Source organism: Aythya marila (genome assembly GCF_965140915.1).
Source record: "Aythya marila genome assembly, chromosome: W".
NCBI lineage: Eukaryota > Metazoa > Chordata > Aves > Anseriformes > Anatidae > Aythya > Aythya marila.
In genome coordinates, this window is record NC_139081.1 from 5,386,287 (window position 1) to 5,401,954 (window position 15,668).

The window sequence follows — 15,668 nt, forward strand, 5'->3', positions numbered from 1 at the left end:
GTTTATGAGGGAAAAGTCCTGCTTAACTAACTTAATTTCCTTTTATGACAGGTTACCCATCTAGTTGACCAAAGGAAGCCATTAGATGTAATCTTTTTGGATTTCAGAAAAACTTTCAATACTGTTTCTCACAGTATCCTTCTGGACAAAATGTCCAACATACAGCTAGATAAATACATATTACGATGGGTGAACAATTGGCTGACGGGTCAGGCTCAAAGGTTTATAGTAAATGGGATTATATCAGGCTGGTGTCCAGTCACTAGTGGGGTTCCACAGGACTCCATTTTAGGGACAGTTCTCTTCAATGTTTTTATAAATGACCTGGACGCAGGACTCAAATGTATACTAAATAAGTTTGCGGATGATACTAAATCAGGAGAGGCTGTTGACTCCCTTGAGGGTAGAGAGGCCTTGTATAGAGATCTTGACAAATTAGAGGGCTGAGAAATTTCGTATGAAATTCAACAAGAGCAACCTGGGACAATTCAACTTGCACCTGGGACAGGGCAACCCTTGATATATGCACAAATTGCAGGATGAGAGGCAGGAGAGCAGCCCCACAGAAAGAGATCCAGAGGTTCTGGTTGATAGCAAGTTGAATATGAGTCAGCAGTGTGCCCTGGCAACCAAAAGGGCCAATCATATCCTGGGGTGCATCAAGCATGGCAGAGCTAGCCATTTGGAGGAAGTGTTTGTCCCGTTCTACTCTGTACTGATATGGCCTTACCTTGAGTACCATGTGCAGTTTTGGGCACCACAATAAAAGAAAGATATGAAACTATTAGAGAGTGTCCAAAGAGGGGCTACAAAGATGGTGAAGGCTCTAGAGGACAGGACGTATGAGGAGCAGCTGAGGTCACTTGGTTTGTTCAGCCTAGGGAAGAGGAGACTGAGGGGTGACCTCATCACAGTCTACAGCCTCCTCACAAGGCAGAGCAGAGGGAGGCACTAATCTGTTCTCTCTGGTGAACACTGGGAGCATAAAGCTGCATCAGGGACATTCAGGTTGGATATTAGGAAATGGTTCTTCACTAAGAGGGTGGCTGGGCACTGGAATGGGTGCCCCAAAGAAGTAGTCATGGCACCAAGCCTGCTAGAGGTCAAGAAGCATTTGGACAACACTGTCAGACGTGTGGTTTGATTTCTGGGTAGTCTTGTGTGGAGCCAGGAGTTGGACTCGATGATCCTTGCGGGTCCCTTCCAACTCGGGCTGTTCTATGACTCCAAGTTTACAAAGGCAAATGTAATATTAATAGCTTGGGGAAGGGAGAGCCTGGCATGCATTCTTGAAAGGTTGCTAAATCTTTATGCTACCATCTATTATCACGTTAAGGGGTCTTTGACCAAGATGCTGTATGGGGTTTACGTGGCAAGGGTTTGGTAGCAGGGGGGCTGCAGGGGTGGCCTCTGTGAGAAGAATCCAGAAGCTGCCCCATGTTAGGTAAGAGACAATTTCAGCCACCTGAAAAAGGGACCTGCTGCTGGCCAGAGCTGAGCCAATGAGCAACATTGGTTGTGCTTCTGTGAGAGCATAATTTTAAAAGGGAAAACAAACAAACAAAACCCCTGCTGTGCAACAGCAGCTGGGAGAGAGGTGTAAGAAACAACCCTGCAGACACCAAGGTCAGTGAAGAAGAAGGGGGAGGAGGTGCTCCAGGCGCCAGAGCAGAGGTTCCCCTGCAGCCTGTGGTGACGACCATGGTGGAGCAGGCTGTCCCTCTGCAGCCCATGGTGTACCATGGTGGAACAGATTTCCACTCTGCAGCCTGTGGAGGAGCCCACATTGGAGCAGGTGTATCTGGCCTGAAGGAGGCTGCAGCCCATGGAAAGCCTATGCAGGAGCAGAGTCCAGGCCAGAGCTACCGCCCATGGGGGACCCAGGTTGGAGCAGTTTGCTCCTGAGAGATGGACCCCATGGTATGGACCCATACTGGAGCAGCTCTTGAAGAGCTGCTGCCTGTGGGAAGCCCAAATAGGATTAGTTCGGGAAGTACTGCATTCCATGGAAGGGACCCCACGTTGGAGACACAGGAAGAGAGCGACTGTGAAAGTGAGGCAGAGATGAAGCATTATGGACTGACTGCAACCCCCATTCCCTGTTCCCCTGTGCGGCTCAGGGGGAGGACATAGAACAAGGTGGATGGGGAGGTGGAAAGGTGTTTTCATTTTGCTTTTAGTTTCTCAGTGTTCTAGTCTGCTAGTGATAGACAATAAATTATATTAATCTCCCTATGATGAGTCTGTTTTGCCCGTAACAATAATTGGCAAGCAACCTCCCTGTCCTTATCTCAACCCTTGAGCCATTTCCATCATACTTTCCCTTTGAGAAGAGGGAGAGAACGGTTGTGGGGGAGTTCAGCTGCCCAGCGGGGTAAAACCACCACATATGCTCATGTCCTTCAAGAAGTAGAATATTACTCAAAGGCTTCTTCATTAAATTTACGATTATAAAACCTAAGATTCAGTACTTCAACCCTTCTTTCACTTGAATATGCACTGGTCCTAGAAATTACAGTTTTATTGTGGTCGATACATATGTGTATCTTGGAAATGCTATGAAAACATCCATCTCCATGAAATATTTTTTCCGTAAGCAGTAAATTAAGAAACATGCAAACAACATCCCTCCAAAGCAAAACGAAAAAAAAACAAGAACCAAAACAAACAACCCCCCCCCAACCTCATGCAACTCCACAATCTGTATTTTTTGGAGAATCTCCATATTTTACTGGATGCAGGGGAAAACATGACTACAAATGATAAGGAAAAGGCTGAGGTTCTTTACATCTGTCTTTACTAGTCTGAACACTTATCCCCAGGGTACTCAGCCTCCTGACCTGGAAGTCTGGGACAGGGAGCAGAAGAAACCTCCCACAACCCAGGTGGAAACAGTTAGAGTCCTGCTGCTCCACCTGGACTGTCACAAGTCCATGGGGCCAGATGGGATCCACCTAAGGGTGCTGAGGGAGCTGGTGGATGTGATTGCTGGGCCGCGCTCCATCATCTATCAGGAGTCATGGTCATCTGGAGAGGTCCCAGATGACTGGAGACTTACTATTGTGACACCCATCTATAAGAATGGTCCATAAGGAGGACCCAGGGAACTACAGGCCTGTCAGCCTGACCTCGGTGCCAGGAAAGGTGATGGAGCAGGTCATCTTGAGTGCAATCACACAGCATCTGCGGGACAATGGGGGAATCAGGCCCAGTCAGCATGGGATCGTGAAAAGCAAGTCCTGCTTGACCAACCTCATCTCCTTCTATGAGTGGGTGACCAGCCTAGTGGATGAGGGAAAGGCTGCTGACATGAAACAATGAGAAGAACTCATTGAGAGCAGCCCTACAGAGAAGGACTTGGGGGTTCTGGTGGACAAAATCTTGACATGAGCCAGCAGCGCACGCTTGCAGCCCTGAAGGCCAACTACATCCTGGGCTGCATCAGCAGAGGGGCGGCCAGAAGGTCGAGGGAGGTGATTTTCCCCCTCTATTCTGCCCTTCTGAGGCCTCAAAACAAAAACAAAAGGTCCTGGAACACAAGTCCTAAGAGGAGTGGCTGAGGGAACTGGGGTTGTTTAGTCTGGAGAAGAGGAGGCTCAGAGGAGACCTTATTGCTCTCTACAACTACCTGAAAGGAAGTTGTGGGGAGCTGGGGGTCAGCCTCTTCTCCCAGATAACCAGCAATTGGACTAGAGGGAATGGCCTCAAGTTGTGCCAGGGGAGGTGGACATTTCCTATCAGGAAGAATAGTTAGGTATTAGAATGGGTTGCCCTTTCCTATCAGGAAGAATAGTTAGGTATTAGAATGGGTTGCCCAGGGAGGTGGTGGAGTCACCATCCCTGGGGGTGTTTAAGGAAAGGTTGGACGTGGTGCTTAGAGACATGGTTTAGCGGGTGATATTGGTGGTAAGGGGATGGTTGGGACCAGATGATCTTGGAGGTCTTTTCCAACCTTAATGATTCTATGATATGGACAATATATAAAACACCATACTCTATGGTTTGATCCTGTACTAAGTTAAATAGATAAATCTGATCTGCATGTCATAAAACAGCTGCAAACATACTTGTTCAAAACAGTCTGAAATGAAAATTGAAGCACTGGACATATGAGATTATTTGGTTACTAGTTTCTAAACTTAATATATATTTCCTATAACAAAGTATGTTTTTAGGTGTTGTCCTGGTTTCAGTTAGAACAGAATTAATTTTCAGAATTAATTTGTGTAATCACATTCTTAAATAACAGTGGACTATAAAAACTAATTCATCACTATAGAAGTACCATCTTGCATAGCAAGCTTTTTTTTATTTTTTTTTTTTTAACTATCATTTCTTGAAGAATTCATATTGACAACCCTGAATATTGAGATGATTCATTAACTGGAGAAGAAGAGAGAATGATTCAATTTCTATATACTGTTCATTAACAGACACACCCACCCTTCCAAGGTCATTATGTTTATTCTCCTCTCATTGTGGCAATGAGAAGGTATGATCTTTGTCATAAACTGTTTGATTTACAGCTTAAAACCATCTCAATTTCAATTAAAGTGTCTTGGGTAGTCAATAAAGCTAATTACTGTCAAACCTATAATAATTTTTGGAACTTTTAAAAGGCTTCAGCTCAAAAATATGCCACAAATATGACTGTTTTAAAAATAAAAATTGCTGGTGAATATTCTTCAACAAAACTTTAGGTAATGCAGTCTCTTTTGCTCAGAAATGAATAATGATATATATATGTTCCTTTGAGAGTATTTATTTTAAAATATTCTAAAACATCACTCAAAATCAAGAAGCACAAGATTATTTATTTCAAGTGCAGAGAAGTGAAGTCTGGATAATTACAAGCATATGTTGCCATAACAAAAAATGATGATATTTATGAAAAATAACTTACTCTCTATGTCTTTTCTTTTTGGTTTCACTGGATGAGTCACCTGCAGAATCTTCACTGCTTGATAAATCCTGCAGATGAAGTAAAAAAACATATATGATTCATTATCACAAAAAGAATGAAGTGTTTTTACTATTAAAAAGATAATTCAGCTCCTACTTTCAAACTGAAATCATATTCATGTCTTATCTTCTTCACACACACCCCCCAGTATACTCACTGATATTGAGTAAGATTGGGATTACTATTGATTCTGTATTTCTCCATCTATGAATATACTAGAACTCAAGAAGATACCACAAAAAAGTCTTAACAAATAATCAGTGTGTACATATAGTCAATGTTTAAACTGCTGGAAGTTAATAAATCAAGTTTTAAATTCTATCAAAAGCCTCAATAAAATTTCCTGCCCTTTTAGAGTTCTCTCACCTTTAAACATGACTAGGAAATTTTTCCGAATACTAGGTACGTTTCTTCTCTTTCTACTCCTAAACCAAAAAAAACTTAAAATTGTCTTTAAAATTATCTTAAAAAATCCTAAAACCAATCTAATGGGGAATAAGTTTACATCGTTTTTACAATGAAAAAGAATTTTCAGGAAGAGTACTTAGCAACAGCTCAACAGCTATAAATTAACATTTTAACTCTATATGATTAACTCCTTTGATTAGTTTTAATGATGAGCAGCTAAACTTGACCAAAACAAACAAACAACAACAAAAAAAAACACACAACATTAAACAGTAATAAGACTTGTGACCAAAGTGGAATCAAATCATAGAATCATAGAATCATAGAATATCCTGAGTTGGAAGGGACCCTTAAGGATCATCAAGTCCAACTCTTGACATCGCACAGGTCTACCCAAAAGTTCAGACCATGTGACTAAGTGCACAGTCCAATCTCTTCTTATCTTAAATGATCGATCCCACTAACTACAGTGGAACTGACTGCAACCTCAGCAAGTTTGCAGATAACACCAAGTTGAGTGGTGGTATTCATATCATAGAAAGAAGGGATGCCATCCCGAGGGACCTTGACAGGCTTGAGAAGCAGGCCCACATGAACCTCATGAAGGTCAACAAGGCCAAATGCAAGGCGCTGCACCTGGGTCAGGGTAATTCCAAACATCAACAAAGCTTGGGCTATAAATGGATTGAGAGCAGCCCTGCAGAGAAGGGCTTAGGGGTGTTGGTGGTTGAAAAATGGGATGTAAGGCAGCAGCGTGTATTTGCAGCCCAGAAAGCCAATCCTATCCTGGGCCGCATCAAAAGAAGCGTGGTTAGCAGGTTGAGGGAAGCAATTCTCCCCCTCTACTCTGCTTTTGTGAGACCTCACCTGGAGTACTGCATCCAGTTCTGGGGTCTGCAGTACAAGAAAGAGGTGGACCTGTTAGAGTAAGTCCAGAGGAGGGCCACAAAAATGATCAGACAGCTAGAACACCTCTCCTATGAAGACAGGCTGAGGGAGTTGTGGTTATTCAGCATGAAGAAAAGGCTCTGGGGAGACCTTATTGCAGCCTTTCAATAATTAAAGGGAGGTTATAAGAAAGATGGAGAAATACTTTACAAGGGCATGTAGTGATGGCACATGTAGTAATGGTATTAAACTGAAAGAGATATAAGAGATAATGGAAAGATATATTAGATATAAGGAAGAAATTCTTCACTGTGAGGGTGGTGAGGCACTGGAACAGGTTGCCCAGAGAAATTGTGGATGCCCCCATCCCTGGAAGTCCTCGAGGTCAGGTTGGATGGAGCTCTGGGCAGCGTGATCTAGTGGAAGAAGGTGTCCTTGCTCGTGGCATGGGTGTTGGACTAGACAATTTTTAAGGTCCCTTCCAACCCAATCCATTCTGTGGATCTATGATTCAATGCTTACTTTTTTTTTTTTTAAATAATAAAGGAAATATGAAAATCTGCTTTATATGTAATTCTAACTCACAGTCACTAATGTCCTTGAAATATGTTCATACTACACAAAGTCAGTATCTGTTTAGCCTATGCTTTAGGTTTTAAAAATTGCTAAAATTAAGGTATGGGTCTTAAAATACAATAATTATTTTATGACTGTTACAGAAGTTGTAAAAATCTAGTTTACTACTCTATACAGACTTGTGGGATTTTAATTTTTTTTTTGAAAACTGCAGGAACTATCTTTATATAGAAACAATGATGAGAAAGTCTTTTAGTATTTTAGCTGTCTTTACTGAACTTAGAATGCAGAAATACAATGAAATTTAGTACTACGTGACTTGAAAGTTTTGTCCATACATCACAGTATATCTAGCTAAAAATACTAATCTAGACTGCTCTAATTTTGGCACAACTTACCCGAAAACATGCATATAAGGAAACAGGAAAAAAAATCTTTGCATGTCACTTATTTGAACATTACTTTTATAGACTAAATACAGACTTTTTATACACACACAAGAGAACTTGGCTCTACATAATTTCATTCTAACATATGGGGCAATGAGACATGGATGTTTAGACTTTAATAGACGAATTTTTATGTTATTCACCTCTTCTGAACCACTGCCTGATGAGGCTATCATTTGCTGTTGTTTCTTGATCATTATTGATCCCTGCACAGCAAGTATATTTTGGACTGGACTTCCAAAACTGAATTGGAATTCAGATACAAAAGTCACTTAAACATGTTGAAACTTTACAGTTTACCACATATTTACTTTTCTTAACATGAGCAGCATCGCTGTTAAAGTCACAGAATAGTTGAGGTTGAAAGGGACCCTCTGGAGGTCATCTGGTCCAAGCCCCCTGCTCAAGCAGGGACACCTAGAGCAGGTTGCCCAGGACCATGTCCAGGCAGCTTTTGAAGATCTCCAAGTAGGGAGACTCCACAGCCTCTCTGGGCAACCTGTTCCACTGCTCCATCACCCACACAGTAAAAAAAGAAAAAAAAAAGTGTTTTGTGATGTTGAGACAGATCCTCCTGTGTTTCCATTTGTGCTCATTGCTTCTTGTCCTGTTACTGAGCACCACTGAAAACAGCCTGGCTCTGTCCTCTTTGCATCCTCCCTTTGGGTATTGATAATATTCTCCCTGAGCCGCCTTTTCTCCAGGCTAAACAGTCTCAGCTCTCTCAGCCCTTCCTCACAGGAGAGATACCCCAGTCCCTTAAAGAAGTATCTCAGTGTTATTAATTAAAAAAAAAATACTCCCTATAAAAATACTGCATGTATTAATAATATTGGATAGCATTTTAAAGTAGCGAGACTTCTGCAGAAAATAATGTTACATGAGAATTGCTGGCACACTTTTAACAGTAAATATAACAGTAGCTGTGCAGGCCTCTATAATTAAGATAAAATGTTTGTAAAGTAAACTTTTAAACTGATCCAGATAAGTCTTTTCAGGCTGCTTAGTTGATATATGTTAGCTTCATATGGGAATACTGAAGTACATGAACAAAAAAATAAAAGAGAATCCTTAACAGTCTTTGAGTCTTACAGTAGTGAATATTTTATTAGTTTTCATAGATATGGTCTATCATTCAAATTAAGTTCATATGTCACAGAGAAACAGAGGAGAGTTTGGGTAATTTTCAACCACTGGATTTAAGAGATTTCTAAATAACAGTTTATTTCTAATTTTAGCAAACTTTTCCCCATACAGAAAACAAAACGTATGTAAGCCTGAAATTGTTGTACAATGACTTATTGATATGAAGAAACTAAGCACTAGAGAAACAACTTAAATAAAATTTTAGAAATAATGTCACTTTGTCTTGAAAAATATACAATAAGTTAATAGGTGCTTCTGCATGACAAAAATAGCTAAATATGAACAAACATGAGAATTTAAGAGCTCAGTGATTATGAGAGCTAAGCATGCATATTCACTAACCCAATTCTGTTAAAATTCTAATTAAAAATGCTTTGTTTATTCGTTTAAATAAAGGCTGCTCTTGAAGCTACTCTGTACAGTGCTTTTTCCCCAGAAAGGGTTCATGTCTTATTTTACCTCAGATCCATCAATTTTTGGTGGTTTAGCTTGAACCTGTTTCTTCTCTCCAGATGTGTCAGATTCTGATTCTGACTGACTGCTGGACTCTGAACCAGACTCAGAATCACTGCTACCTGACTGACTGCTACTTCCATCACTACTGCTTCCAGAGCTTGAACCAGATCCAGAAGCCGATGTTGACCCAGAATCATCATCTGACTGGCTGCAATCAGAAGATAGCAGGATATTATACAATGGCTAAGAAAACAGGATTTAAAAAGTCACATTAAAAAGACTTTAGCTTCACCTATAAATCAATTGTTAAATTAGCCCCCGCACGTGGATAGCATACAAATGAATGTACTGGAGTAAGGCAGGAGTGAAAATTCAAAGTTTAATTAGATACTTTTCAGCAAACAAAAAAAAGCAGGAAACAGAAAATGAACTCAGAGGAGTCAAGCAAGGGTATTTCTCACCCACCCAAACCCTTACTTAGCTTTATCAAACCTCACATGTTTTTGCATATATTTGTATACATATATATATACACATGCACACATATACATACACACACATACACGATTGTTTTAAAAATCTTTTTAGATCAGCAATCGTCACCTCTGTCATCCCTTCCATATTTTTTTTGAGCACACATTCCTTTAAGGAAAATATAATCTCAGTTTTGTTTCCCTAGTTTGACTTTTTTCATGAAAAAGTAGGGAAAAAAAAATCTTTGAGGAAGTACTAGAAACCCACATTTCATGTGATTTGGACCAACTATATACAAAATACTACTAAACATTTTAAACATCAATGTATTTATAAAAGTAACTGGAAAACAAGAAATGTATTGTCACACATAATATAAATCCACACAGACCATCTTATTCTGTTAAAAAAACAGCAGTAAAATTCCCCACACAGACAAATTCTGAATGATTTGTGCCAAGACACTTAGCATATTGAGTCACTGGATTATTCCACCTGTACATTCATTTTATATTAGATTTTAAATATTTTTCTTTTAAAATACGTTAAGTTAAACATTTATTTCATGACTATTCAAAAACAGAAACATTTGGTTTTCTAAAATAATTTCACAAAGGAACTGAGTTGAAACTTTAATCAAATTCCTCATTAGGTTAAATACTACCCTATATCAAATATACGAGAGAAAACATTGGAATCACTCCACCACACAGCAAAATAATTTCAAATTATGTATAGTTCAGATGCAAGTATTTAAAAAGGAAACAAACAAACAAACAATAAAGATAACAAAAAATCCCAAACAATAAAAACCCTAAAGCTGATATCAAAGTCTAAGACTATCACTGTTAGCACATTTCATCTGGCTGGCAGACAATGGGAACTGATCATCTTCTGCACTAGAACACACTTGACTGACATTTAAAGTCACAAAACAAAACCACTACTCTCCCTGTTGTTGCTAACACAAATTAAACTGAATTTATTGAGGAAAAATAAATTCACAAACTGATTCCTGTAGACAGTACCTCAATAAATAATCTGCATCTGCTGACTTTGAAAAAAAGAGAAAGAAACAAACCATGGTGAAGCTTCCTTATTTGGAAGTACGGGATATGGAGAAATACAACTGCTGGGTTTACTCATACTTACTGAGGAGAAAACTGGGAAATAACAAAATTGCTTCCTCCAAACTTCCCATTCCTGTCATCAAGGGCCTGCTTCAGGCAGGATGCTGTAACACTAACAGATTAACTTGGTTTTGCAAAATAAAGCAAGGTACTCACTGTAGAATATAACTGTTCAAACTATTTACCAGAAATTAAGGGCAGCATCCATCATGATTTACCATAAACTTTTTAATATAATAGTATTCTTGTACACAACTGTTACCTTACCTTTAATGATGGGTAACTTAGTAACTTAGATGGGTAAATGTCACGTAGACTGCAGAAGACAGCACTAACTACAAATGAAGAAAATTCAGCAAGGAGAAACAGCGAGACACAAGTAAATACCTGCCAAATAAGTCCTTGTGAGAAAATGCCACCAAAAACTCTTAAAACCTACATACCCTTGCAGAAAAGGAAGGGAATCAAATACCTTCATGCAGGAGGACAAGGCTCGTCCAAAGTTGCCATGCTCATGGCAATAACATGGATTACCAAATCTAATAAAGGCACAAACACTGAGCCACAAGTATGGTGATGATTAGGTTAGCTTTCCACAGAAAGGTAAAATATTTCACATGCACTAATATAACACTACCCATAGGTTCAAGTAAATATAGGGCCAAAGACAAACAAAACAAAGGTAGAGGGGTGGGGGTAGGGAACTGCAACTGAAATAAACCATATTGGGCCAAACAAGTTGCCAATATTCTGAAAAACAAACTAGATACAGGAGAGAACTGGTAAAGACCAAAGGGGAAAAAAAAAAAAAAAAAAAGAAAAAAAAAACTTTCTAATGTATCTAGATAAATAAGCAAAATTCATGTCAATACGATACACAGTTGATGGGAAATTTTAACGATTTAATGTTTTTCAAGACAGGAATTAAGTGGCAAGTACAAAAAAAGGATTGTGAAATAGTAGGAAAAAAGTCTAAATAGATAGTGTAAATAGTTGTTCTGTAGTTGAATCTAAAAAGCTAAACTGAAATCTTTTCCTTTCTGAATAGATCAACTAGCTATCTTCTATGCTCTCCAGTAAGTAATACCAATCCACCAACAAATGTAGTTCATACAATATTCAGTGTTCAGACAAAATACATAGACTCTATATCTTGCCAACATTGCCTCTTAACAATGGCTGCCTGGAAATGGATCCCCCACTGGGCTTAGTGCTTATTATGTTGATCCTGCTATCTCATGATCCCTGCTTCTCAAAATAAATTGACCTGATTCAAACATGAGCAGGGTAATATTATCAGACTGCATATCAACTAATAGTAACATCTGAAAAGAGCAAAATTTTCAAACTCAGTATTTAACTCAATTATTAATAAATACAAAACTACAAAAACAAATTGGTAACTAGAAGAAAGAAGGATGAGGACACAAAGAAAGGAAATTACAAGAAACAAGATCATAAAATCATAGAATATCCCAAGTTGGAAGGGACCCATAAGGATCATCAAGTCCAACTCCTGGCACCACACAGGTCTGCCCAAAAGTTTAGACCATGTGACTAAGTGCACAGTCCAGTCACTTTTTAAATTCAGACAGGCTTGGTGCAGTGACTACGTCCCTGGGGAGCCTGTTCCAGTGTGCAACCACCCTCTTGGTGAAGAACCTCTCCCTGATGTCCAGCCTAAACTTCCCCTGCTTCAGCTTAACACCATTCCCGCAGGTCCTATCACTGGTGTTTACAGAGAATAGGCCAGCTGCCTCTCCACTCCCCCTTGCGAGTGTGTTGGGTCTGTCGGAACTCTTTCGAGTGGGGCCCCGAGCAACAACAGGCCTTTGAACAACTCAAACAAGAAATAGCTCGTGCAGTAGCCCTTGGGCCTGTTCGTACCAGACCAGCTGTGCAAAACATACTTTATACTGCAGCTGGGGAGCATGGGCTCACCTGGAGCCTCTGGCAGAAGACCCCAGGAGAAACTCCAGGCCAACCTCTGGGGTTCTGGAGCCGGGGCTATCGAGGATCAGAAGCCAATTACACCCCAACTGAAAAAGAAATATTAACAGCATATGAGGGGATTCGAGCCGCTTCAGAAGTTGTGGGTACAGAAGCACAACTCCTCTTGGCCCCACGGCTACCTGTGTTACATTGGATGTTCAAAGGGAAAAGCCCCACTACACACCATGCAACCAACGCTACGTGGAGTAAGTGGGTAGCGTTAATTACACAGCGGGCTCGAATGGGGAAACCTAATCGCCCAGGAATCCTGGAGGAGATTATGGACTGGCCGGAGGGCAGGGATTTCAGAGCACTGACAGAAGAGGTAACTCATGCTGAAGAGGCACCACCATACAATGAGTTGCCAGAAGACAGAAAGCAGTATGTGTTGTTCACTGACGGATCCTGCCGTGTGGTAGGGAGCCATCGGAAGTGGAAAGCTGCTGTGTGGAGTCCCACATGACAAGTTGTGGAGGCCATGGAAGGGGAAGGCAAGTCGAGTCAGTATGCAGAAGTGAAAGCCATACAACTGGCCCTAGAAATTGCTGAAAGAGAAAAGTGGCCAGTTCTCTATCACTACACTGACTCATGAATGGTAGCAAATGTTCTGTGGGAGTGGCTGCGACAATGGAAACAGAACAACTGGCAGCGCAGAGGTAAACCTATCTGGGCTGCTACCCTGTGGCAATATATTGCTGCCCGGGTAGAAAACCTAGCTGTAAAGGTATGTCATGTAGATGCCCATATGCCTAAGAATCATGCCACCGAAGAACATCAGAACAACAAAGAAGAAGATCGAGCTTTGAAAATTGAAGTAGCTCAGGTGGACCTGGACTGGGGACGTAAGGGTGAGCTGTTTGTAGCTCGATGGCCAATGAAACATCAGGACATCTGGGGAGGGATGCCACATACAGATGGGCCTGCCAAGGTAAACATTACATACTCACCATGGTAGAAGCAACTACTGGGTGGCTGGAAACATATCCAGTGAATCATGCCACTGCCCGAAACACTATCTTGGGCCTGGAAAGACAAGTGCTATGGCGACATGGTACACCAGAGAGAATTGAGTCCGACAATGGGAGTCACTTCCGAAACAATTTGGTCACTTCCTGGGCCAAGAGACATGCCACTGAGTGGGTGTATCACATCCCTTATCACCCACAAGCCTCTGGGAAGGTTGAGAGGTACAATGGACTGTTAAAAACTATGCTGCGAGCATTGGGTGCTGGGACGTGGAAACATTGGGATATAAATCTACCGGAGGCCACTTGGCTAGTTAACAACAGGGGGTCTGACAGCCATCCTGGTCCTGCTGAAACAAAACACCTGCACACTGTGGGAGAAGCTAAAGTCCCTGTAGTGCATGTGGGAAAGTGGATGGGGAAGGCAGTGTGGGTTGCTCCTACCTCAGGAAAAGGCAAACCCACTCGTGGGATTGTCTTTGCCCAAGGACCAGGGTATACCTGGTGGGTAATGCAGAAAGATGGTGGGTAATGCAGAAAGTGTGTGCCTCGAGGAGATTTAACACTGGGAGAAAATTAATCTGTCATCCAAGTTATGTGTTGTAGGAGGACACTGCAGAACCAACGACAGGTCAACTTCGCAAGGAACCGGGCAAGTGCAACAGTGATGTGAGCTAAGCTGGTGCTGGTATCAAGAAAACCAACTTCGCCTGCCCTGAGTGACCACTTTGACAGATGAAGCTGAAACCATCAACAGTTTTTATGAACATTTTGGGAAAAGACCTATGGAATGAAAGGAAGTACAGACATATAAATGCTTCAATGGACAGAAAACAATGGTGATGAGAACATCTATATATTAAACTGTACCTGATTGTGACACAAATATTATGGAATAAGGGGTGGAGGTTGTGCTGGGTCTGTCTGAGCTGGAGTCACCATTTCCCTGTGCAGCCCACACAGTGCTGTGCTCTGCACTTGTAGCTGGAACAGCACTGATATCACTCCAGTGTTGTGTCTATTGCTGCATAGTGCTGGCACAGCATCAGGACTCCTTCCAAGTCCCCAAGAGCCAGCAGGCTGGGGGTGGGCAAGTGATGGGGAGGGGACATAACCAGGGCAGCTGACCTAAACTGACCAAAGGGATATTCCATAACACCTGATGTCACACTCAGCAATAAAAGGGGGGGCTCTCATGGGGGAGGGGGCTGTTCCTCCTGAACAACCACTACGCGTTTTGAGGCCCTGCTTCCCAGGACGTGGCCGAACATCGCTCATTGATGGGAAGTAGAGAATAATATTTTTTCCCTCTCTCTGTGCTTCTGCGCGGACTTACTGTTTCTTTTGTTTCTTTTTTTTCCTCCCCATTCCCTTTCCCTTTAATTAAACCTTTCTCATCTCAAACCTCGACTTCTCTGTGTTGTATTTTCTCCCCCTTCCTCTTTGAGGAGAGGGGGAGTGAGAGAGCAGTTGTGGTGGAGCTCGGCTGCCAACCTGAGTAAAACCACCACAGCGAGTTAGTTGTGGACTGCGATGAGGTCCCCCCTCAGCCTCCTCTTCTCCAGGCTGAACAGGCCCAGTGTCCTCAGCCACTCCTCATATGTCTTCCCCTCTACGCCTTTCACCATCTTCATCGTCCTCCTCTGGACACTCTCCAACAGTTTTATGTCCTTTTTTTTACTGTGGTGCCCAGAACTGCACATGGTATTCGAGGTGAGGCCACACCAGCGCAGAGTAGAGCGGGACAGTCACCTCCCTCGACTGACTAGCAATGCCGTGCTTGATGCATCCCAGGATATGGTTGGCCCTCCTGGCTGCCAGGGCACACTGCTAGCTCACATTCAACTTCCTGTCAACCACAACCCCTAGATCCCTCTCTGCAGGGCTGCTCTCCAGCATCTCGTCGCCCAGTCTGTACGTAAAGCCAGGGTTGCCCCATCCCCGGTGCAGGACCCAACACATGCTTTTGTTAAACTTCATGCAGTTGGTGATCGCCCAGCTCTCCAATCTGTCCAGGTCTCTCTGCAAGGCCTTTCTACCCTCATCAGAGTCCACAACTCCTCCAAGTTTGGTGTCGTCGACAAATTTGCTCAAAACACCTTCTAGTCCTACATCCAAATCATTTATAAAAACATTGAAGAGGACTGGCCCCAAAATGGAGCCTTGAGGGACCCCACTAGTGACCATCCGCCAGCCAGATGTGGCCCCATTTACCACAACC

General features: G+C 41.9%; 1 protein-coding gene across 1 annotated transcript in view; it reads right to left on the minus strand.

Moving 5' to 3' along the window:
• LOC309889573 (chromodomain-helicase-DNA-binding protein 1-like) overlaps positions 1-15,668 on the minus strand; it is a gene marked incomplete at its 5' end in the record, with an annotated part of 88,378 nt that overhangs the window by 45,019 nt on the left and 27,691 nt on the right. The window contains 4 exon segments of the mRNA XM_082782442.1: positions 4,904-4,971; positions 7,428-7,508; positions 7,510-7,527; positions 8,890-9,094. Of these exon segments, the coding sequence (XP_082638568.1) occupies positions 4,904-4,971; positions 7,428-7,508; positions 7,510-7,527; positions 8,890-9,094 (372 nt within the window).